The 24543-nt window shown below is 36.5% G+C and overlaps 1 protein-coding gene across 3 annotated transcripts in view; it reads right to left on the bottom strand.

Annotated features, from left to right (window-relative positions):
• Positions 1 to 6063: 6063 nt before the first annotated feature.
• The window catches only part of PGGT1B (protein geranylgeranyltransferase type I subunit beta), a 58616-nt gene continuing 40136 nt past the window's right edge, over positions 6064 to 24543 (bottom strand). For 2 of the 3 annotated variants that reach the window (XM_081231104.1, XM_081231106.1), the window contains 3 exons: positions 19448 to 19632; positions 13805 to 13913; positions 6064 to 10226 (listed from right to left, as the gene is read on the bottom strand). In XM_081231104.1, the coding sequence (XP_081087230.1) occupies positions 10045 to 10226; positions 13805 to 13913; positions 19448 to 19632 (476 nt within the window). In that variant the 3' untranslated portion in view covers positions 6064 to 10044. Of the gene's footprint in view, positions 10227 to 10998; positions 11025 to 13804; positions 13914 to 19447; positions 19633 to 24543 lie in introns of those variants that run through there. The other variant, XM_081231105.1, reaches the window with a different exon arrangement.

Genomic DNA, 24543 nt, shown 5'->3' on the forward strand with positions numbered 1-24543 from the left:
ATGCCTGTTGTAGAAATGAAAGCTGAAATAATTTGGTTTGGAGCTCTATGTTCTGTAATCTGTACTTCCTCTCCTCGTAGGAGGTAGTACAATGTTTGAAAAAAACTTAGAAGTAGTGCTTCCTGAACTCATTTGTCTACTTACATATTAATAGGCCTTCCACTTAGAAATTCTTCCTGCATTTTTAGGTTTCATCTAGGAGGGATTTAGAGATAAAATCTAAATATTTCAATGTAGTAATTAACATCGAGCCAGTCCCCACTTCCTCAATGTTTTCAATAAAAACATCTTCCTTCTCCAGTGTTGGACATAACCTCATCTAGCTAGGTCTGACAGAAAATCCAAGAGCTGCTGGGATCCTTACCTCCTCTTTTGTTCTCTTCCAAATCTTCAGGCTTCTTAGTACTGATGAACTTCTGGTGTTGGGCAGGGCTGGGCGGGGCCGCGTGGGGTGGGGCAGGGGGAGGTACATATATATACTTTGCCTCCTAAAGACCCTGCTCCCAGCTACCATTTAAGATACATACATTTGTCAGCCTGAAGTCACCTTAAGCTCATCTACCCTCCATGTTAGAATGGACCTTTTGAGTTATTTAATACAGTGATTCTTAAACCCGGCTTCTCATCAGAATTACCTGTGGAACTTAAAAAGATTCCTGTCTCTACCATAAACTTCTGAATGAAAAGCTTTGGAGGTGTCTCACCTTTTTAAAGTGCAGCTCTGAATTTGTGAATCCAAATTCTGAATGTATCTCTATAATATGAGAAAAAAATTTTGTATAACACAAACCATTATCACAACAAAATTTAAAATAATTATTTAATATCACTAAATATCTAGTTCATATCAAATTTCCCTAGTCCTCTCAAAAATGTCTTTTGAAAATTAGTTTGCTTAAATTAGGACCCAAGCCCAAGTCAGGTCCATGTGTTCCTATGTCTCTTACATTTCTTTTAATCTAGAACAGTCTACCTTATCCCTCTCCTTCCACTTCCTTATGCCATTGGCTTGTTGAAGAAACCAGATTTATCTTTAGGATGTGCTACCTCTGACATAGCTGGATGCCTCCTCGTGGTGCCATTTTACTTTTCCCATTTCCCTGGTGAGATCTAGACATTAGCGCTAGCAGATTGATTAGCTTCAGTCTCTGCTGTTTTGGGCAAGGATACTTTGTAGCTACTAGTACTGTGTACCTCACACGGCATTAATCAGGAGGCTCTTACTGTCTGATTGTTCTCCTTCTAGAGACAGCAGGGTTGATTAGTGGATTCAGGTGCTGGCAGCATGAGCCTTCCATTTTAACATTCTCCATCACCTTTTCTCATGATGGTTTCAGTATCCACTGATGGTTTTAGCCTAGAATCTATGAGCATTTGCAAAATAGTTCTTTTCTGTCCCCATCATTCCTTTTACATTTAAACTGAGAATTTTTCTGAAAACTGGAACTTTCCTTCATCAACTAGGATGATTTGTTTACTCTGAAAATGCAGGTTGTTCAAGAACAGGCAATAGGAATGCTGACTTTTAGAGAAATGGGGTAATGCTCTAAAATAATGGTGACTGTTTTCCTGTTTGACACTTCCCTGTCCAAACTGACTGTCAACTGAAAGTGAGTCTAGCTATGCACTGCCAGCCTGCAGTCCTCTGCTTCCTCCCTGTCTTCCAGCTGAGCTTACCTTCTCCAGGGCAGGGAGCTTACTGGTTCCATTCCAGCTTCACACAGCTCTGATGTTGCAGTCCTTTATCTTTCTCACATACTGATTCAGTTATCAATTCCACTATTCGAAAAATATTATTTGTTGTGCATGTTTAAAGTTTTGAGCAGTCCAGTTACTGGTGGAGCCAGAATGTGACTAAGGAGGGGTATACGTTAAGATTAACCCCTAATCCTCACATGCTCTAAAGCCAGCTCAAATGATCACACAATAAACAGAGTTCCGTGATATGCAAATCAACTTCAAGGCAAGTCCCCTAGGCCTCACCTTCTTAAGATGGTCACCCCCTAAGACTCCACTAAACAGAAATTCTAGAGTTGGTGCTGAATCTAAACCTTATTCCACAGAACGGCTCTTCAGCTATTTGAATATGATAAATATGGCCCATTTCTCCTTGCCCCCCTAGAAAGCCTGATCTTCCCACTTCTGACCTTTTTAATATGTGGTACCTTGAAACCAACAGTACACAGTGGTGTCATCACCTCCTTCATTTTAGCTGCCCTATTTCTATTAAAATGATACTTTAATAGGCAGGGATAGTAACTGAAAAACTGTTGATTTTTTTTGCCTTTGCATTTCGTTCCACCAGAGGCACTCATTTACCTTGAGAGGTTTAGCATATTACAGCAATGAGGAAGGGAGGGAATAAGCAGCTTTAGAGTTTGCAGCAAAATAAGAATCATAAAGCTAGCCTTTGTCATTTGAGAAAGGATTTTATAAATTAAACTCCAGTTAAGGACTTCCCTGGTGGCGCAGTGGTTAAGAATCTGCCTGCCAATGCAGGGGACACAGGTTCCAGCCCTGCTCTGGGAGTATCCCACATGCCGATGAGCAACTAAGCCCGTGCGCCACAACTACTAAGCCTGTACTCTAGAGGCCGCGAGCCACAACTACTGAGCCCGTGTGCCACAGACACTGAAGCCCATGCGCCTAGAGCCCATGCTCCGCAACAAGAAGCCACCACAATGAGAAGCCCGCACACCGCAACTAGAGAAAGCTCATGCACAGCAACGAGGACCCAATGCAGCCAAAAATAAATAAATTAAAAACAAAAACAAAAAAAACCCTCCAGTTAACATGTCAAGGCAATGGTAGAGAGAACTCAGAAAATGAAGAAAGGAAAGTCCCTGTCACAAATGAAGGGGAGAAATCTTACTTACTCCCAGCCCTGGGAAAGTGTGGAAAGGATGAGATGGGCAGAGGAGAGGAGGTGCGTGGAATGCCTAGTAGCAAGGTCTAGACAGGTGTGAAGGAAACTAAGGACATAGGGGCTGGTAGTCTGTCAGTACTGCCCTTAGATCCAGGCAAGAGGGCCCCATTCCAATGCTCCCCATAAGACTGGTGGGCCCCCTTTCTAGAGCATGCCTCCAGCTACCAGAGATCATGGAATTCCCACGTGAGCCCACTTCCAGGGCCTGCATGGGGTTCTCTCCTGGGTCCATTTTGGACTGTGCTGCCAGGGTGTGTGTACACACTTGGGTCCAAGGTGTGATGATGGAGCAGCTGCCTGGGGGAGTTGGAGATGATATAGAGCTTGTCGTAAGCATAAGGGAGCCCCTCAAGGTGTGGGAGGGGGCCTAGGGTGGGGAAAGAGGGCTGGCCATGGGCTGGGAACCCTGAGGAGGCCAAGATTTCTAGATTTGAGCCTCAGTTTCCTTTGAGATGCTTGATAGGGTGATGTTGGTAGGGTAGGCGGCTGGACACGTATGTGGGCGAGGATCACCTGACTCAGACTGTGTGGGGTAAAGAGAAGCTTGTGCTCAGATGGAGGAGGTGCAGGGGGGTGGAGAGAGATCAAGTGGGTGTGAAACAGCCACCCCCTACACTCCCTCCAAGCAGAAGCGGATGTGGAATCTGTGGATCTCTCTAATGACTGCAGGGGGCCAGGGCTGGCACGCCAGCAAATCAGGGAGAAATCTTTCCCCTTTGCCCGCTCTGCTCCAGCCCAGCAGCACCGACTGCCAAAGCATGGCCTGGGGTGGAAAATGAAGGTAATTGTGCATTTATGCTATTCACAATTATTCGGTATGACTTGCTTTTTGCCCCCCACCCCAAATCTGTTATTATATTTGTCAGTCTAGGAGGATAGAACATAATTTTCTGGTGTGATTTGTAACTCTTAAATATTTAGACATGTGGTATGTGAGGTGGCCTTCTGACCTGCTTCTCCAGGCTTCCTAGAAGAGGCTGCAGTCCTAGGAGAAATAGGTTTAGCTTACCTCTACATCCAGGGTGGCTCAGTACCATTGAAGTGGGAGGGGAGGTTACTAGATATATGAAATGAAGACAGTGTTTCAGGAATAAAGACCTAGGAGCTTCTGCATAGGCCGAAGAGATGGGGTGGTGTGTGTGTGTGTGTGAGTGAAGGGGACAGGAGGGTGCAGATACAGCGTCACTAAAATCAGGGAGATTGGCGGTGGCCTGGGATTAGAGCAAAAAGGCCATAGCGCTGGGACTGTGCAATTAGCGGCAAACGGCAGCAACCCACCTGCAGAGGCCACACTAGACCGGCAGCAGACACCTTAGTAGACACCAGATCAGAGCAGCAACCTGCAAGAGAGGCCCCCATGAACTGCCAGGAGGCACATATACTCAGCCAACAAGGAGCAAGAGAGAAAAAAAAAAAACACTGGTATTAGAAGAGACTGAGATTGTTTGTTAGCTGACAAATTTAAATGGCCCCGCTCCTTAGCCTCCGCTACCTCTTGATAGACGAAGATACAGGCAAATGAAGATTGGGTCCATTTGAGAAAATAAATGTCATATTTTCTTTGCATAGCTGAGCATTCATTACATTTCAACCCTATTACCACAGACTAAGATCACATTAGCTTTTTTGGGGTGGGAGCAAAGATCACATTGTTGAATCACACTCAGCTTACTGTTAACTAAAACTTCTTTTTAAAATTTACATTTGCAAATAATTATGGGGTTCTTACTTGCTTCTCCTGCCCAAGCTGCTTTTCCTAAATCAGTGATTGGTTCTCAAATTTCAGTGTGCACCAGAGCCATGTGAGGGCTTTCAAGAGTTTTAAGATTTTCTCATATAGGTTTTGGACCTCAAGTTTACATATACGTTTCTTGTTTTTTTCTTTTTTTGCAATCATAAAAGGGATCTTCTCTTCAAGAACATCTTCTAACTAGTTTAGGTTTGTATACATATATAGTCTTTTATTCTTTTTAGTAAACATTTTTATTGAACTGTAATTATACATACAGAAAAGTGCACAAATCATAAGTGTACAGCTTGATAAATATTCATAAAGTGAATGCACCTATGTAACCAGCACCTAAATTATGAAACAGAACATCGCCAGCACCACAGACTCTGCCTTGTACTCTTCCAGTCCCTGTGGAGCAAAAGAAACCAGTTGAAAACTAATGTGTCGATTATGATTCCACTTATAGGAAGTTCAAAACCAGACATAACTGATGGTGGTTTAAGTCATGATAGTGCTTACCTTTGAGGAAGGAGGTAGTGATTGAATGGGGGCACTGATTTCTGACACCACAGACAATTTTGCCCATTTTGAACTTCATCTAAATGGAATCGGAGTATGCACTCTTTTGTGTCTGGTGAAGGCTACTGATAGTTGTATGTTAGTTGTATGCAATTGCTACTTTACTAAGTTCTCTTATAGCTTTTCAACAAATTCCTTTGTGTTTTCCAGATATAAAATCATATTTAAAAATAGTTTTCCCTTCCTTTTCAATTCACTTCTTTGTTTTCTTTTGTCTAATCTCATTGACTAAATCCCCCAACACAAAGTTAAATAGTAGAGGAGATAGTGGGCCTTGCTCCTGACTTTAGTATTGACATTAAGATGCTGGCTTTTGGGCAGAGGTACAGTGTCAATGAATTACTCATCAATTTCTACTTATTGAGTATATTTAACATAAATGAGTGTTCAATTTTGTCAAGTGTCTTTTCTGCAAAGATGGAGATAATCATATGGTTTTTCTCCTTAACTCTTTTAATATGATGAATATTAATGGATTGTCTAATAATATTCTTGCATTCCTATAATAAATCCAACTTATTCATGACTTAATATTTTTTGAAAGTGCTGTTGAATTGTTTGCTAATGTACTGTTAACATTTATGTACTGATATATTCATAAGTGAGAGCGGTCTGTAATTTTCTCTTTGGTACAAACTTTGTCAGGTTTTAGAAACAATGCTTATCATGTTCACTTTACAAAATGAATTTAGAAGCCTTTTTTGTGTTTTTTGCCCTTTGAGGTTCAAGAGTCTCTTTATAGCCCCTGGAATTGTTTAAACAACATTAGGATTATTTAATCATGACAGTTTGGCAGAAATACCCTTGAAACAATCTGGGCCTGATTTGTTTTTTTGTAAAGAGTCCATTTGTTTTGAATTTCTGTATCTACTTCGGTAATCTTGGCAATTGGCATTTTTCTAAGAAAGGTTATTTTCTAATTTATTATATAAAATTACTCAAAGTAGTGTTATAATTTTGAAAAATTTCCTGTTTCATGGTTATTTCTGTCTTGTCATTTAAACTTTTGTGTTTTTGCTTCCTCCCTTTTTTTCTTGAAAAGATTGTCTGGTGGTTTGTCTATCTTGTCTTCCCTCCTTCCCCCTTTTAATTAACCCCTTCCTTCTACTTCCTTTTGGTTTGCTTTTTCCTCCAGTTTTTAAGACTCGATTGTGTAATTCTTAGCTTTTCTCATTTTTATTGATATTGCTCTAAAACTATAAACTTCCTGTCATAATTGCTTTTTTTTAATCAATAAATACTAGGTTTTCATCAGTCTTGTGGTCATGTCCTTCTGTTGTGCTTCCAATGTCTGTGGGGATATTGGGCTGCTTATTCTTTTATTCCTTAAAACAACTTTGAATGGGCTTTGACTATAATCCTTCTCAGGTTTTGGTTTTGGTTTTGGGTGAAATGAGTTTTCCTGTACTTTTAGGAGGAAGGGGTGCCCTAGGACAACTTTTCTTTGCTCTATGGCCCTAAAGTTCCTGTTTCATTTTCACAGAGTGATTTAAAAGATTATCTATGTCCACATATAATGTTTAGGTATATTGACTTTCCTTCCCAACATTTATCTGGACTCTCTCTTCTCTTTGTCCTATTGTACCTATCCTGTCCAATTTGGATTCTAATTCTAGCTAGGCTTTATCTCATTAGTTTTAAGATGTATACAGGACAGGGCCCAGACTGCTCTAGCACAATCATCAGACCATATCATATTGCTCTAACACTTACCTGCAAATGGGGACCTGTAGAACCCCTCCCAGTTTCAGCTTTTGTTCTCAGACTGGCCCACTGTACTTTCTAGTGAGAAACTGGGGGCAATGCTATAGTTCTATTCTCAAGGCTGTCAGAAACCAGCTGCCTGCCTTTCACTTCCTCCCACACAGATGCTGAAACTATGTTGGTCAGTGGTTTGTCCTTATAAAACTGTATTCTGAAGTTCATGGGGACACCCTGCCATCTAGTTTTGTAGAATAGCTATCCTAGTTACTCTGGATTCAAATGGGGAGATTCAGAAACTACAATGCTGCCATCATCTTCCTCGAGTTTAAACTCTGTGGGAACTCTATTACAGAAAAGAGAGGCTTTAAAAACAATTTTATGATGGTTATGACAGAAATTATAATTAGGAATTTATCTCAGGAATTTACTTTATTTACTTAGTACTATGCTAAGTACTTTATATGTATTACCTCATTTGATCTTCAAACAATCTTGTGAGTTAGATTTTCCCCCCTCATTTTATCAAAGGGGAAGTTAGGGTCCAAAATTACACTGGTGAACTGGCAGATCTAGGATTTAAACCCAAGTCATCTGACTCCAGAGCACCTCCTTCCTATACTGACTCTCAAATATTATCAGGCCCAACAGTTTCAAACTATGTACCACTGTCGGCAAAACTTCTATTTGAATTTGAATATTTATAAATAATTATTAAAAGATCTAATTAAAATGCACACATATTATAGGTCAAATCTAAAAGCACTGTAGATGATAAATAGGTTGAATTGTGTTATATGACCTGATGAACCTTGTTTTCACGCATATGCTCAAAATAAGGCCCCTCCTACCATAGTCTAAAAAATACCATACTGGAGTTGGCCATAGAGCATAGGGAACAGAGTTACTGAGACTTCATATTTCCCCTTCTTATTCTATCACCACTGCTAAAGAACCAAGTATATATATGAAATAGTGCTTATAATTTATTTTATTAATACTTTGCTTGTAGGTAACTATTTAGAAAAAGTTGGGAATAGTTTCTCCACAATTCACAATGGGCTGGTATTTTTTTGGTCAATATGCTGCTGTGGAATGTGAACATTCACTGGTCCATAAAGTTTCACAAGGAGGTCTCTCACGAGTATATCAATTAGAATCATATTGTAATATATCATCTTATGCTATTAAATTACACAAGGAGTTAGAAAATATTTAATAGTTTTTTGAAATACTTTGACCTTGGAATTCTCCTTCATACAAATACGGTTACTATTACTAACTTTTTAAGCTTCCAACCACTCATGGCAATTCAGGAAAAAAAAAATGGGGGCTTTTTGAATAGTTCTAAAGCCGTTACATATATGCCATTTGAACTCCTGATGTCTACGAAATGAGTTAGAGATGTAGATGTCATACTTTGTCAGAATTTAAACTGGTACAAACTGGAATAACTCATGGAAGGATGACATCTGTTGTTAGGCTTATTTTACCCCCACCACCAGAAAACTGATTTTATTTCTAATTAAAAAAAAAATTTTTTTTTGACTTTGGCAAATTGAGGTTTAAAACTAAGCATGCCAATAATAAATGAATCATTTCTCCAAGTATATACTAGGTTTCCTTTGGGAAGGACCATTATTTAAGGGTATTTTTTCTCCACTCTAGGAAAGAAATTAAAATAAAAATTTAAATATTATAATACCTAAACAGTGATATTAGTAATTTAGTTTTTATACTGATACTTGTAAAACTAATAATCCAACATTTATTATCACCAAGACTTTAAATGAAACCCAGTCCCTCTGGTGAAGAGATTTCCTTCTCCATTTCAGCACTACTCTCATAACTTTGAACGTCATAGAGCAACAGTGACAGATGTAATTTATTGATAAATTGATTACTAATAAAAATAAGTTTTTATACTAACTCCTTTACAATTAGCTAGGTCATAGAATGAAGAAAACAAAACAAAGAAAAGCAAAACCCCAGTCCTTAACCCCTAAATGGTACATTTCCTTCCCACTTACCTGAAAATACAAAAATATGAATGACCGTGTATGGAGCTACACCATTAACTTTACTTGAGTGGTGCTATTTTTTTTACTTAAATGTTTACTTATTTCAATTGAAAAAATGAGAAAATCATCAGTTTGAAATTAGAGCAGCTAACACACTGGGGCAACAAACTAAAAATAAGAATCCAAATGGCTAAAAATAACTCAGTTATAAAAGTACAAGTATAATTTACAGTATCACATATCTCAGAAAAAGAAACAAAACCATTAAATGGCTTTCCTTCTAGATAAGACTATTTTCTCTGCAGAAAGGGAAAAAAAGCAACTAATGATTTGAGATTAAAATCAAACATAACTGTTATTTACCCCAGCAACATCTAAAATAAATGACCCGCACAGCACAAAACTTCCCCATTCACAATCACATACAGTTATATTACTTGTCCCTCAGTTACATAATAGTCTTCTTAAAACAATCTCCCTTTAGAAAATTATTGTATTAGTTAAGCCTATTCATTCTTGCTATGAAGTTAATTTCATTTGTATAGGCCACAGAAGTTTAATTGGCACATTTTACTTAAGTCAAAATAAGTCTTCTTTTTAAAAATTATGGGATCATATGTTTTCAAATAATCCCAGATACTTAATTCATTAAAGCAATGTTCTACTATCAGCAGTCAAGCTTTTTAAATGATCACTAAGTGTTCACCTGAAGATTATCAATGCTATGTGAACTGTAAACGTCTTTTGAAGATTTGTATTTATGATACAATTTTGTACTGAAGAGCTTTTTAAAAAGATAACCTTCATACATAGAGTTAGTTTGCCTCAGAGAACTTAGAAATACAGTATATAAACATTTAAGAACCACAACAGAGTCCACTGTGGTTCAAAGTTGAAACAAAGATTTCCTTGAAACCTAGTACGAAGGTTACTGGCTCAAGACCATATACCAAAGTGACATCAGCACAAGATTCGATTGTAAGACTCTACCTCTTAAAAAAAAGAGCACACTTGGTTATACATGGCTTTTAACCTTGAGCTACAGTTAGGCTACAAATCCCCCCACCCTCCCAATCTAAAGTTAGTCATGTAGAGATGTGTACATTCTCTGAGCACTGTTTAGAGTCCTTGGTTTTCCAGCTCTGATGGAGATCTCGAAGGCGCTCAGAAGTCCGTGTGCTTACGTTCAGGGCAGGATGAACTTTACAAATGCCACTTTCCTCCATTAGTGACAGACCACAAATTCCGAAGTATGCATGCAAAGCATCTGAAAATAAGGCAGTTTTATCACAACAGGCATTCTTATTTGTACAAAATATTTTAGCTACTTATCAGCCCATCACTACATTAAAAATAAATTGAGAATAATACTAAATACAGTTTTTGAAATATTTGCTTTCTCAAAGTCTGAAACCCCAAATTTTTAAAAACCAGGTGATCAAAATCAGATAATACATTATTCAAGAAAACATCACTAACAAAGGAGAACAGTTCCTAGCTGAAGAAGTGACATTACCAACATCCTCTGTGATTAAAGAACAAAAAGGAAGAGTACCAGTGATATAAAAGACTTCTCACTCTAATGTGTTTTCCCTTTTGCTTACTATAGAATATGGAAACAAGGAGCTTTATATCATAAATAGAAATTTTTTCTTAAAAGTGAAAATAAACCTCAGAATCTAAGTAGTATTAGCCCTCCCCCCTAAGTTTTACCTCTGACAGTTCCTAAACCATATACAATGACAATACTATGTTAAAGAAGCTTAGGCAAAATAATCCATTCTGTAATGCTGTACCATATTTAATTTCCCTATTTCAGGTAATGTCAGTCATTCTAAAACTATCTGACCTGACAATAAAAACAAACACACATTCTATTTGGTCATAATAATGTGAGTGTTCATACCATAACAATTCTTCTACAGTGGCCTCCCTACTGTTTCCCATCTTTCAGGGGGCAGCAACTTTCTTCCATTAAATGGCCACTGAAATCACACGGCTGTTGCTTGCCTGAGAGCCTTAAATGACTTCTGAAAGAGCTCAGAGCTCTGCAGTTATGGGAACGCTACAAAAAGCAGATTTTGTAGCAGTCAAAATTTTTTTCTGTTTTTGAATTCGTCATCATTTATGGTTTCATGAGCTATTAAAGTTCAAAACATCTTTTGTGTCAAAAGAATTAAAGAGAAAGTTTTACTTACAAAAGTATCATTTACTTTTCAAAAAAGGAATGACAGATAGTTGTGCTCACTCAATGTTATTTGTGAAAAAGTTATTTCACCAATGAAGGTCCATGTTAATCCCCTTTTATGTCTTTTTCAGAGAATACTTAGGTTTCTTCTAACTCATTTTCCTCTAATTTTCAGACCACAAAAAATAAACTTGATTTTTCCTATACTATTATAGTTTTCTTGCAGTTTTTCTAAAATTAAAAAGCAACATTAAATTTTATTGGATAGAAATAAGGAAACTTTTCTAGAAAAAGAATGCAACAGAAAATACACTCAGAATAAATAAAATAGGATCTTACACTTTCCAGTAATGTAAGAATAATTTTTTTTTCTCAAAAGGATTTTTTGTAAAAGCTAATGAAATAGAAGTTAAATGTTTCAATCCTCAAAAAAAAAAAAAACTCTGTCTGTAGGTGGTGACGTATTCAAGCACTTTAGATGTTGAAATATATATTTTCCTCATAATAAAACTTCATTCTTTTCATAAGTTTTTCCTATAAATGTATATAAAATCTCTGTGTGTCAAATCTGCTACTAGATTGATTTATTAGAACCAAGAATAAGCTAATTTTAAAAACTCTTACTAAAATGATTTTTATAACAGCTCTGGGAACAGATCTTTTCCACATAAATTCAATTTATCATACAAAGACTTCCTATGCTCTGTAATGTACAGGATCTGAAGACATTGTAACATATCTATAAAAAACATTACATCCAAGTATTTACTCAAATGTTAAACTTAACAACTGATCTCTCTAGAAAAAAGCTCCAAGAATTTTCTTTTAAAAAAGCTATTGTAAAAAATCAAAATGTATCTCAATATGTTTATATAACAAATGCTTTTCAAGAGACTGTCATTTCCCTGTTCACATTATTTGTTAAAACAGTGCATTATTTTTTAAAATAGTACCATGTACTGATTGAAAACAATGGAATCAATACCAAAAGAATTCTTTTCTTGAGGCACTTTTCAAACATATTTATAGCTATGTGTTATAGATACCAAAATTTAAAAATATTATTTTGCTTTAGAAATTAAAAGCATTATACATTTTTTAAAAAAGAAGCATAAAAATACACGTAAATATGGATCTCAGGAAATATTCCTGCTCACTTCAGGTAAAAAAACATGATTCCATGAGCCCCTTATTTGTATTTCGATTCAGGTACATATTCTGACCGTAACAGTTTTATGACAAGAGAGGAGGTGAAGAGGTTCTAGACTAATAATAAAAACCATGATACTACTGCAATGCTGCAAAAACAATCATTCCTTGAATCTAGTGTCATATATTTATAGCTAATACTTGGTCAATTTGCTTATCAAAAGTGTCAGTGTTCTGACTTATTTTTAACAAAGTCTTGAATTGAGTTTTTTGGAAGCTATAAATAGATTCATTTTGCTGGAGGTGAATCCTAAGGGGGAAGGGCAAGCAGCTTGGAGAATGATGCTAGCGGTGGGAGAGGAGCCAAATCCTGGGAGGGTCTTGTGTGCCCTGCCAACTGACTCTGAGTGCTAAGAAAGTTTTTGAACAATTTTAACAGACTTAACAGAAGAGTTTAGATTAGAGGTTCTCTTTTCCATCAGAGATCCCTTTGGGAGTCTGAAAAGAGCTTTGGCCCCTTTCCTCTCATTTAAGCAAATGTACATACACACACACAGAAGTGTCACTAGGAGGGGCACTGGACTAGAGGAAGACTGCTAAGACATTTGCAGAATCCTAGGCCTGAACTTGGGCCTAGTCCACCAAAGTTTTGGGGCAGGGCAGAGCATGGAGATGATAAGCTGTGTTGGCAGGCTAGGCCTGAGGGGTCTGTAGATGGCATCCGTGTAGTTACTGACTTTATTATATTAGAGCATGCAGCTTAGACTATGGCCTGTCTAGGTTTGGAAAATAGCAGAATTATCCACATATTTTGAAGAAATGTCATTATTTCTGAAGAACCCTTTTAAAAGTACTTATGAAATACAAGAATCCTCTGTTCTTCACATCTATGCCTTTCCTGAGCTGGGAAAGCATGGAATACTGTATTGTCTGAATCTATTTGGTTCCTGAGTTTTAGAGAGTGAATGGTTTGAGAGTTCATATAGCAAAAGTATTCCTCTAAAAAAATAACCTGAATCTGCCAAAATTCAGAGAATAAGAGTATGGACAGTGAGGGACACCTGTATTCAGGATTTGAGATTTCTGATTTAATGACTTATGAAAAGGGTAAGAACTAGATCCCTTTTGGATTTAAGAGTAATTTATTCTGCAGAGCTCAAGTGATAGCTAGTAATCCTAAAGATTTTAGATGAACCAATTCTATTTTGGACAGGGACCATTCAGACCATCTGCCTTACTGCCCGCAACAAAATGAAACACTGCTAAGTGAAATATATGGAAAAAAGGGCAAACTATACCAATACATCTTGATAATCAAATCCTTCCTTTACACCCCAAATCTACCGTAAACTTAAACAATTTACCTTTTTAAAAACATTATTTAAAGTAAGTTTACAACTGTGCCTATATTTTCTATCATATGCCCTTTCTGACAAAGATGCTTGAAGATCTACTCAAAAAATAAACAAAACAAAAGCTGCTCTGGGTTTATACAAAAAATAAATTACCTGGATGACTATCTGGCCACTTGGCAAATCCCCCTACGAGGCGGTCTTGAGTTGATAAGATATAATTTCTATTTTTCTCGAAGTTAGTATACTGGAAAATTTTCAGAAGCTGAAATGACATGACAAATATAAATTTATTGACATAAAACTTTCATATTGACCTTTGGCTCAATTTTCAGATATATGTAATTTAAATATGCTTTTCTCTAATTAAGTAAGGCTCTCGGAGCAAGCCTAGGGGGCTTGAGCATTTAAAATTCTCAACCACATTAACTTTTTAAAATCATCTTATCAAATATACTCTCCTTTTCTTGACCCACTCACTATTTCCTTCTTTTGAACCATACCTAACTGACTTCTCTGCATCACATTTAGCTACATTCAAAACACAACTTCCCAGTATGTTCAACTTCATCAGTTATTTTTAAAAGGGCAATTTTATTAACCTATATTCTAACTCTTATGACAGGCTTTTGAACTATTAGTTACAAATTGCTGGTAATGAAAACTAAAAATATTTCAAAAAAGAGCAACAGAAATTATTAACCACGTGCTAGAGACAGTTTTGTTTGAGAATAGTAAAAAATTAAAGCTCTTTAATTAGGAAAGATACAAGGTGAGACAAATACAATTTTAGCATAAAAAATTATGTAGCTTAAAGATTTAGGACATGTATTTGTCCTTTCTCTGAAGATCCCATTCAATAGAAAAAAATAAAGGATTGTCAAACTGTGAAGAGAACAGGGTCAGGGGGTGGTGAGCAGTAGATAAGAAAGTTCAAGAAGTGTCACAAAGCAGCTGAAAGTGTGTCAATAAATCAGAGAGCCACGAAAGGTATTAATGATTAATAAAGAAGCATTATTTCTCAAAAAGAGAAAACCAATAATAAGGTTATGGTACAAATAAGAAACCAACTTATTCATTCATTTGGTTTAATTAATAGAATATAAGCAGAGACTCTTTAGACTCCTGATGCTAGAAGCATTTTTCATCAAGTGGCACACAGGTCATTACATAGAAAGAAGGAACAATAATCTTAACACTGTACTTGGTTTAGCAATAAAAAATATTTATACAGCCCTAATATGTGATTACTGGTTTTCAAATTTTAAAATCAACCTACAGGCAAAGCATAAAATATTTGATCATTGTTACTGAACAAAATATGAATGTTACCTAAGTTGACGTTGTAAAAGTAAAGGTAAACTGAAAGGTTTAGAAGGGAGAGGAAGAGAGATGGTTCAGAACTAAAAAAAATATATACCAGTAACAATTTGCTGGAAAAAGGGGAGGCCAAATCTTCATTTTTCATAGTTGGAATATGTTTTCATAGCTGGGATAATGCCTTAAAGGTGTTAAGTCAAGAAATCAGCATATCTAAAGTTATTATTTAAAGTTATCCATAAGAATTAAAATTTTTAAAAAGGTTTAAAAGTAGTTGCCTTTAGAAAGTTGTCAAAGCCCACCAAGGTCATATCATAAAGACTCAAGAAACAACCTGAAGGGGCTCCTACTGGCTAAAGATGGGACAATTTGAGCATTAAAAAGAATAATGTAATAGACTAAAATGGATAAAATATATTAAAATCTATGAGTTCACAGTGATACTCAAAGGGTAAAAAAGAAAAAACCCTAAAACCCAGTTATTTTATTGGAAAACTTTAGAGGATGCTAGGGAACCAACTCACTGACTGAATGAACATTATTAAAATTAAGAGAAAGAATCATCTGCCTTTCTCTGTACAACCATACCTTAAGTTAAAGTGAAATTTCTTTATGAAAGAATCCTAGTTAATAAATTTAGAGGGAATGATAGAATATCACCATTTAGCAACCTCCAATGACATAATGGACCTAAGTAATGATCCTCAACGGCTGCTAAAACCATTCCGTAAGAAGATGATGAAGGCTTTTATACATCAGCAACAAACAATCCAAAAGAAAACTAAGAAAGCAATTCCACTCATAATAGCTTCCAAAAGAATTTAAATACTTAGGAATAAACCTATCTAAGCAGGTGAAAGATCTGCATGCAAAAAACTACAAAACACTGGTGAAAGATTAAAGATCTAAATAAATGGATAAACATTGCATCATCATTGATAGGAAGACCTGACAATGTTAAGATGTCAACACTACTCAAAGCAATCTACAGTTTCAATGTAAACTCTATCAAAATTTCAACAGCCTTTTTCCTAAGAAATGGTAAAGCCAATCCTTAAATTCACATGAAATTGCAAGGGGCCCTGAAGAGCAAAACAATCTTTAAAAAGAAAAATGTCAAGGACTCATACTTCCTGATGTTGAAACTTACTACAAAGCTACAGTAATTAAAACAGTAAGGACCAATTGAAGAGAATGGAGAGCCCAGAAATAAACAGATGATTTTCAACAAAGGTGCCAAGACCATTTAATGGGTAAAGAACTGTCTTTACAACAAATGGCATTGGGAAAGCTGGATATCCACATGTAAAAGGATGAAGCTGAAGCTCTTGCTTTATACCATATACAAAAATCAACTCAAAGTGGATCAAAGACCTACGCTCAAGAACTAAAACTATAAAACTGTTGGAATAAAATATCGGGGAAAATCTTCATAACATTGGATTTGGCAATGATTTCATGGAATAACAACCAAAAGCATGGGCAACAAAAGAAAAAAATAGATAAACTGGACATTTCTCCAAAGAAGATACACCGGATGGCCAATAAGCACATCAAAAGATGCTCGATATCACTAATCATTAGGGAAATGCAAATCAAAACCACAATGAGGTGTCACCGCATAGCCATTAGGATGGTATTAATAAAAAAAAAAAAACAGAAAAAACAAGTATTGGTGAGAATGTAGAGAAATTGGAAACCTTATACATTACTAGTGGGAATGTAAAATGGTGCACCCACTGTGGAAAATAGTTTGGTGGTTTCTCAAAAAGTTGAACACATAATTACCATGTAATACACCAATTCCACTCCTAGGTAATTATCCAGAAACAGATATTTATTTTACACCAGTGCTCACTGCCACCATATTTACAATAGCCAAAAGGTGAAAACAATCCAAGTGTCCATCAACAGATGAACAGAAAAACAAAATGTGGTATATACATACAACAGGTATATTTATTCAACCATAAGAAGGAACGCAATTTTGATATATGTGACAATATGGATGGAGTTTGAGAAATATAAGCCAGACACAGGACACAGTAGATTATATGATTCTACTTATATGATGTACCTAGAATAAGTAAATTCACAGAGACAAAAAGTAGAAGAGAGGTTAGCGGGGGCTGGAGGGATGGGAGAATGGGGAGCTGCTGTTTGATGAGCACAGTTTATGTTTAGGATGATGAAAATGTTTGGGGTATGGACAGTGGTAATGGTTACACAACACTGTGATTTGTACACTTATAGTTAAACTTTATTACATTACGTATATTTTAACACCATAAAAAAAAGTGAACAAAGAAGGCTGATGGGGAACTTTATAATGGATGAATCAGTTTTGACAACTCTGGAGCCCTTTGATCAAAAGGAGAGACAGCCAGAGATTATATTATATGCCTCTTGATGTGATGCAATAGGAAATATATATCATCCTGACTTGATATTTAATGATAAGGAATTATGGCTGATTTCTTAGAAGTGATATTACAGTTCCATTTTTTAAAAAGCTATTTTTGTTTAGCGATTATACTGAAAAATTTCCAGGTAATATAAAAAATGGTATCTGGGATTTGCTTTAAAATACTAGTCAGTGAGGGTGAGGGAAGTGGATAGGTATATGGATGAATGAAGGCTGGCTTTGGGATGAAAACTGTTGAGACTGGTTGATGAACATATTAAGGGTTCATTATATACTATTCTCTCTTGAGTATGTTTGAAATTTTTCATAATTAAAAAAATTAAAATGGTGCACCTGAGGAATGGCACTAGAAGTGAGAAGAGAGACAGAGGCTACTGCCTTCATTTTAAATTGTTTTATTTTCCCAATTCATTTCAACCACATGTATGAATTTTGTTTAAGAGAAAAAATTAGGATATTATAGTAAGTCCCCACATACGAACCTTTAAGTTGTGAACATTCAAAGATGCGAACGTTCATTCACATGTCCAATTGAGTTAAGTCAGTTCACATGTCTGGCGTACACTGTCACATGCGTGCATCCTCTACAAGTGGTTGTGCTTTTTGTGTACTCTACTGTACAGTACTGTATACAGTACAGTAGTACAGTATCTTTATTTCAAGCTAGATCTGCAAGAGGACGACTTCATTGAATTCCTTCCTGTGCAACATGAGTTTACTAATGAAGACCTGATGGAACTGGAGGCCCAGAGAAAGGATGAAGAGAGACAAGAGGAAGAAGTAGTAACTGAAGAACTGAAGAGATTCATGATGCAGGAAATGGCAAGGGGATTTTCTTTATCTGAGGAGGCACTGTTAGTTTTTGAGGCACAGGACTGGAACGTAGAACGGTGCACGAAGGTTGCAGCAGCCGTTCAGGATGCAATCCAGTGCTACCGTATCATCTATGATGAGAAGAAAAGAGCTACTACCCAGACATCACTGGATCGTTGTTTCAAGAGGGTAGATAGAACTGAATCCAGCAAGGAACCAGAACCTGTGCCATCCACGTCAGGCGTGAGTGAAATTGCAGCTGCCCTCCATCTCCTGTTGCTGACCAGCCTTCAGCTCTACCATCTCCCACCTCCTCTCCCTCCTCCAGTCAGTAACTCTTCTTACCTGTTCACTTGATGCCAGCCCCTGTATGCCAGCTGCGGTACTGCACTATTGTACTTTTCAAAGTACTATACTGTAGGATTAAAAATGTTTTACTTTTTGTGTTTGTTTTTTACATATTATTTGTGTGAAAAGTATTATAAACCTATTACAGTACAGTACTATACAGCTGATTGTGTTAGTTGGGTACCTAGGCTAACTCTGTTAGACTTACGAACAAACTGGACTTATGAACGCACTCTTGGAACGCAACTTGTTCATATGCAGGGGACTTACTGTGTAAACATGATGAACATAGACTTTTGTTAGATTCCTGAATATCAGGCCTAGATGATACATTTTAAAGGCAAAAAAGGCAATTTTAAGGTATTGAAAACTTGTAGGTACGCAATGGCTAATAAGCTATGTATTTAGGTACATCAAGAGGTAGTAGAGATGGGGAAAATGTATGAACATATTAATCAATACATTTCAGAAGGCTTACACAAATAAATTAATACAAAATAGAAAACCTTAGATGGTTTTTAAAGGAATGACCCATGGTTTATCTTTTAAGATTATATTTTCCCATAAACCCTTTACTGGTATGTTCAGACAGATCTCCCCACTAGACAGACCACCGATCAGTTTCAGGTACAAGTTTTTTATGACATTACACTTACTTTCTTACATAGGTTCTGGGACACTAGAGCTTTATAAGAATAGAAATTTCTAAGTAGTACAACAGATAACTGAATTCTGTGGGAAAACCATAGAGACTAGCTTTGCCAGAGCAACAGGAAAAACCTTTTGCCCTAAACCTAACAATATTTAATGAACATTACAAAGACCAAACCCTTTAAGCACAGTTTTTTTATTAACAAAGAGTAAAGGTTTCTCATTTTTATTATTTCTCTTACCTTTAGAGTTGCTCCCACCCAAAAAGAATAACAGGTGTCAACAGGCTTATTAGGTCTTCCATGATAACCATTTTGTTGTCTCATTATACACCACCTCTTTATCCTGTTCAATTCTTTTTCTGAAAAAACTTCTTCTAGTTTACCCATCAGGCACAGTGATGCAATGCCACAAAAAGTTGATCCTCCTGTTAATTAAAACCACACAATACTTTAAACTTATTAGATGTCTAGGAAAATAATATGACATGATTGAAGGAAAAAAGGGTTAAATAACTCCAGAAAATTGTGAAATAAAAGTAAAATTAAAAGACAATTAATTTTACTTTTATTTCACTATTTTATTTACCTTTATTTCTATTTAAAATAGAAAACTATTTAAAATAACCACTAAGCACTGGAGTCTTCAATATGAACTTGATGAAATAGAAAAAAATTTAAAATAACTTAAAAGCTGTAAGAACAATTTTTTAAATGAAAAAAGATTTAGAAAGTAGTTCAAAATTATATGGTTAATGGGAGAGTTGAAACTAAAATCTAGAACTCCTACTCTATCACCTGAGTTTGATTTTAATTCCCTTAAAGACAGTGTATTGCTTATGAATTGAGGTTCCATCTGCCTAAAGCTGCAGACTGATTTTCACATATAACATAAACTAGAAGCTTACATGTCAGCTTAAGAAATTTAAGGAAGAAAAGTTTCAGCAAAGGGAAACAGTGTGTGTGTGTGTGTGTGTGTGTGTGTGTGTGTCTGTGTGTGTGTCTGTGTGTCTGTGTGTTGGGGATGGGGGTAGTGTGGAGAAGAAAACTGTATCTGGAAGTAGATGCACAATACATGTCCATGCTCACTATGGTAGACTGACTAATGCCCCCCAGTGATATCCAGGTCCTAATCCCTGAACATGAGCATGCTACCTTATATGGCAAAAAGGACTCTGCAAATGTGATGGAAGTTAAGGATCTTGAGATGGGGAGATCATCCTGGATGGGGTGTACCCTAAGTGTAACCACAAGTGTCCCTATAAAAGGGGGGGCAGAGGGAGAGTAAACTACAGTCAAAGAGGAGGCATTGTGACTATGGAAGCAGAGACTAAAGTGATGAGATAAGAAGTCAAAGAATGTCAGCAGTCACCAGAAGCTGAGAGACAAAGGAACAGATTATGCCCTGGAGCCTCCAAAAAAAACCTGCTCTGCTGACATCTTGATTTGAAGCCCTGTAAGATGCAGTTCAGACTTCTGGCCTCTGGAACTGTAAGAGAATAAATTTGTGTTGTTTTATACTCCTAAGTTTATTAAAATGTTATAGCATCAATAGAACCAATATAGTCACAAAGGTAATTACTTTCCTCGGGAAATGAAAAGTCAGTATTTTTCCATAAAGGAAAAAACAACACCAAAAAACCCCCCACCACTTTCCATTGGCGTTACCTGCTGTCAACTCCAAACAATTTGAAAATACTTATATTTCCAATTTACTACAACTTGACCTAGTGATTTTTATTAATTCCATCTCTTTAAATAGATTGTTCCTAATATGCCTCATCCTGTAACTTTCCTTTTGGTGTTACAAATCTTGGCTGTATTCTCTGGCGAAGGAAAAGTTAGCATTCTCTCTAGAAAATGCAAGGCAGCTATCACATTAAAAGGGTCACTGTCAAAAAAATAAAAATAAATAAATAAAAGGGTCACACTGTAAGAACTATTTAGTCTTCAGAATCTTTCCCAATGGGAAAAAAAAAGGGAGATCTATGTTAGTCATGAGTGAATTAAAACAAAAGTAAAACAAATTTATCATAACCTTTTAGAATTTCTATTCAGCAACTATCAATGTTATTTCCCCTTCAATGACCTACTAGTTTCAATTTCTCTTTCATGAGAAGCTGGCCATGACTTCAGGTATTATTACATCATTAAATATAAAGCCTCTAAAAGAAAGTACATAATCTTTAAAACTATCTAGCAAGAAATAAAGACACATTTAATTGTTACTCTCCAAAATAATTGTTCGAATTTTTTAAAGCAAACTGGCACAATTCAAAATAAAAATACTCTTTACTTTCCCAAATGACCAGATTTTGAAAATGACAATTTCTGAAGTAAGCCTGGTCTCTGGGTAGCCAAATACAGTCATTACAAAGTCTATTCGTTAAGCTAAAATTCACTTATCAACATTTACCCTGAGAGGTTCCTGTCTAAACGATTTTAAAACACCAGTTCTAAAAACCTGGATTAAAAGTAGGATGTTAGAAGAGTGTTAGAGGCAGACATAAAAACAGCAAGAAAAGACAGGTAACGTTCTGACAATAAGTACAGTAAGAAAAAGCAGGCACAAGAACTCAACTAGAATATCCTTTTGGGGCTAAACAGGATTAGGTCAATGATTCCTACAAGCTTCAAAAAACTTCAAGAATGTTACATCACTATATATATTAAAGTACAATTTAAGAATTCCTTCTCATAATAATGATCTGAATTCATCAAGAAAAGATCAAATTCTGTTCATTATGCCCTGGTTGAAGAAGGTTATGAAAATAACCTTCTTTATCGAAGGCATGTAAGAGTACGAGAATATTAAGGCACATTCAAATAAGAGAAAGATTTCCACCTGAAATTGCTGAAAGTTTGCCACCTAAAGTGGAATGCTTCTGTTATGTGGATAATTAATGTACAAAGAATACCACAGTCATAAAAAAAATCACAGCTGGGAGGGACTGGTTCTCTTTACAACCTACCCCAGTTCTTCCAGTTGCAGGGTAAAGGAGGTGTTACTGACTCTGGTTCTGTTTGCTATGCTTTACTTATGTTTTAACTTATTGTTCCCGTAAGGTTTTAAAGCTCGTTTTTAAGCATTGTCTTAGTATCTATTTGTATATACCAAATAATTTGAAAGAATCTATGTGCTCTGAAATGTGTAATTTAAGATGGTCAACAAACATACAGCTAAAGTAGAAAGCTAAGTAAACAGGTACACAAATAAGTACACCATTTTACTCTTAAACACCACATGAAAAAGGTAAAGTGAGGTAGATTCAAGGGAGTTGAATGCTTGGATGAAATCAGGCCAAGTAAAGTTTAATACTTCTCTTCTAGATTAAGGAGTAGAGATATTCTAAAAGAATCATGGAATCAAATTAATATATCTGAACTTTTACATTATGAATCTCAAGAGGAAAAGTAGTTTCAATCCTAGTGAAGTAGGAAAATCTAATTCTTCCAAAACACATGAACATTTTCCCCTAAAGCTGTACTATCATAAAAGAATCACTAGGATAAACAGAATCATAACATTTGATGATCATGGCCTAGAAGGGTACAATGTGCCTATTTAATTTTCGTGACAACTGGACTCCAGGCTAAGCAGGTGTTGGAGAACAGCAGTTGAGTTAAAAAGAAAAAGAAAACAGTGTATTAAGTAGCATTTAGACTGCAGAATTAGGACAAAAAGCACATGAAGAAACTTGATTAACATCAAACTGTAGCAGAAGTACACATTCTAAATTCAGCCTTCCCAGCTTTGGGATGCAGAGTGGAATACAGCATAACTAACTCATCGAATATGTACTGAACAACTACAATATTCAAGGGCATATGGAGTATGACATAAATAAGACACGATCAGCTTACAACCTAGCAGAGAAGGTAAACAGAAGTAAATGGTACGAACCAAGTATTACGGGAATATAGAAAAGGGAGAAATTGCTTAGGGCTAGGGGTGACGAGAAACAATGCAAGATTTTACAAAGAATGTGACAGTGAAACTAGGCATAGAAAGATGGGTAAAATTTGAAGTTTAAGAAAAGGCAAATGAAGAGAAGCAAGTAAAGGGGAAGCACTTCAAGTACAGGAAAAAGAACATTAGTAAAGTCCAGGGGTGAGAAGGCATGTAAGAACATTTGGAGAGTACATTTTCTCTGCAACCTAGAGCGCATGGAAGGGATCTCTCACATTACAAAGCTAGGCTGGCACTGGACCACAGAGAACTAAACTAAGGGATTTAAATACGGGCAGAATGGTACTGCTGAACAAGCATAGGGTTTCAAGACACTTACCTGATATGTGAGCCTAGGAGTTAAGTTACTTACCTTCTCTGAGTAAAACGACAATAATCACTGTGGTGGTTTTATACTGTGTTAACTTGGCTAAGCAAGAACTGTTTCCCAGAATCCCCTTCTTTATATGGTCTGAAGCTAGATAAATCTGTGTGAGATCTCTAAGGTGGAAGTGAAGCAGTAGCCATTGCCCTGGTTGTGGGCACAGAAGGTAAGAGACAAGGGTAGAGGTGCTGTGAGCGTCTAGCTTGCCCTTATTCTCCCATATACTTGGAATCCAAGTTTTTTTTACTTCTTGCTCTAGTGACACCAGGCCCATGAATGGATGTACGAACAACAGCCTTCCAGTTACATTCTGGCAGCTGGATGCGCCTGGCTCTGCAGATTCCCCTGCAAGGTCTCTCTTGTCCACCTGCGCCAGTGCCTCAGGAGAGCCTGTCAGTGACTCTTTCCTGATCCACCTACTACCCCTTTCAGGGCCTTACTTCTCCATCTTCTTCCACAAACATGTAAAATCTTACTCCTATAATAAATTCCTGGTCTGTAATATTCATAGTGATTTTGCTTCTGATTGAATCTAACTAATACAAAGATGTCCACTCTCGGAGGGCTAGTGTGAGGATTAAGTGAGAATAACTGTTAGCTGGCACAGAGCAGCTGCTTAATAAATAAATTCTTTTCCTTTTAAGTTCGTAAAAGGTTATAAACTGGTGACTAATGGAGGACTGGTGTGACTGGCAAGTGAAGAACAACAACAACAAAAAACAGAACAGGAGATTAAACACCCCAAATTCTGGATTTCTGGCTCTCTGAAAAATCAGTAGATAAGAATAGTTCCACATTCCTGAATAGCAAAAACAGACTTGGAAGGAAGGAAAGAGCAGAATGATGGTTTTTAAAAATGTGAAGCTTGAGAGATATAAAGGTAGCTAGCTATGCCTGGCAGGCACACAGAAAGGCGGTATGCAGCTCAGAAGCAACAGTATAGATTTGGAAACAAAGTGTGGGTGCCATCACCCCAGGGATGATTGACAGAGAACCATCTGTTAG

The sequence above is a fragment of the Mesoplodon bidens genome (genome assembly GCF_964165515.1).
Source record: "Mesoplodon bidens genome assembly, chromosome: 4".
NCBI classification, from domain to species: domain Eukaryota; kingdom Metazoa; phylum Chordata; class Mammalia; order Artiodactyla; family Ziphiidae; genus Mesoplodon; species Mesoplodon bidens.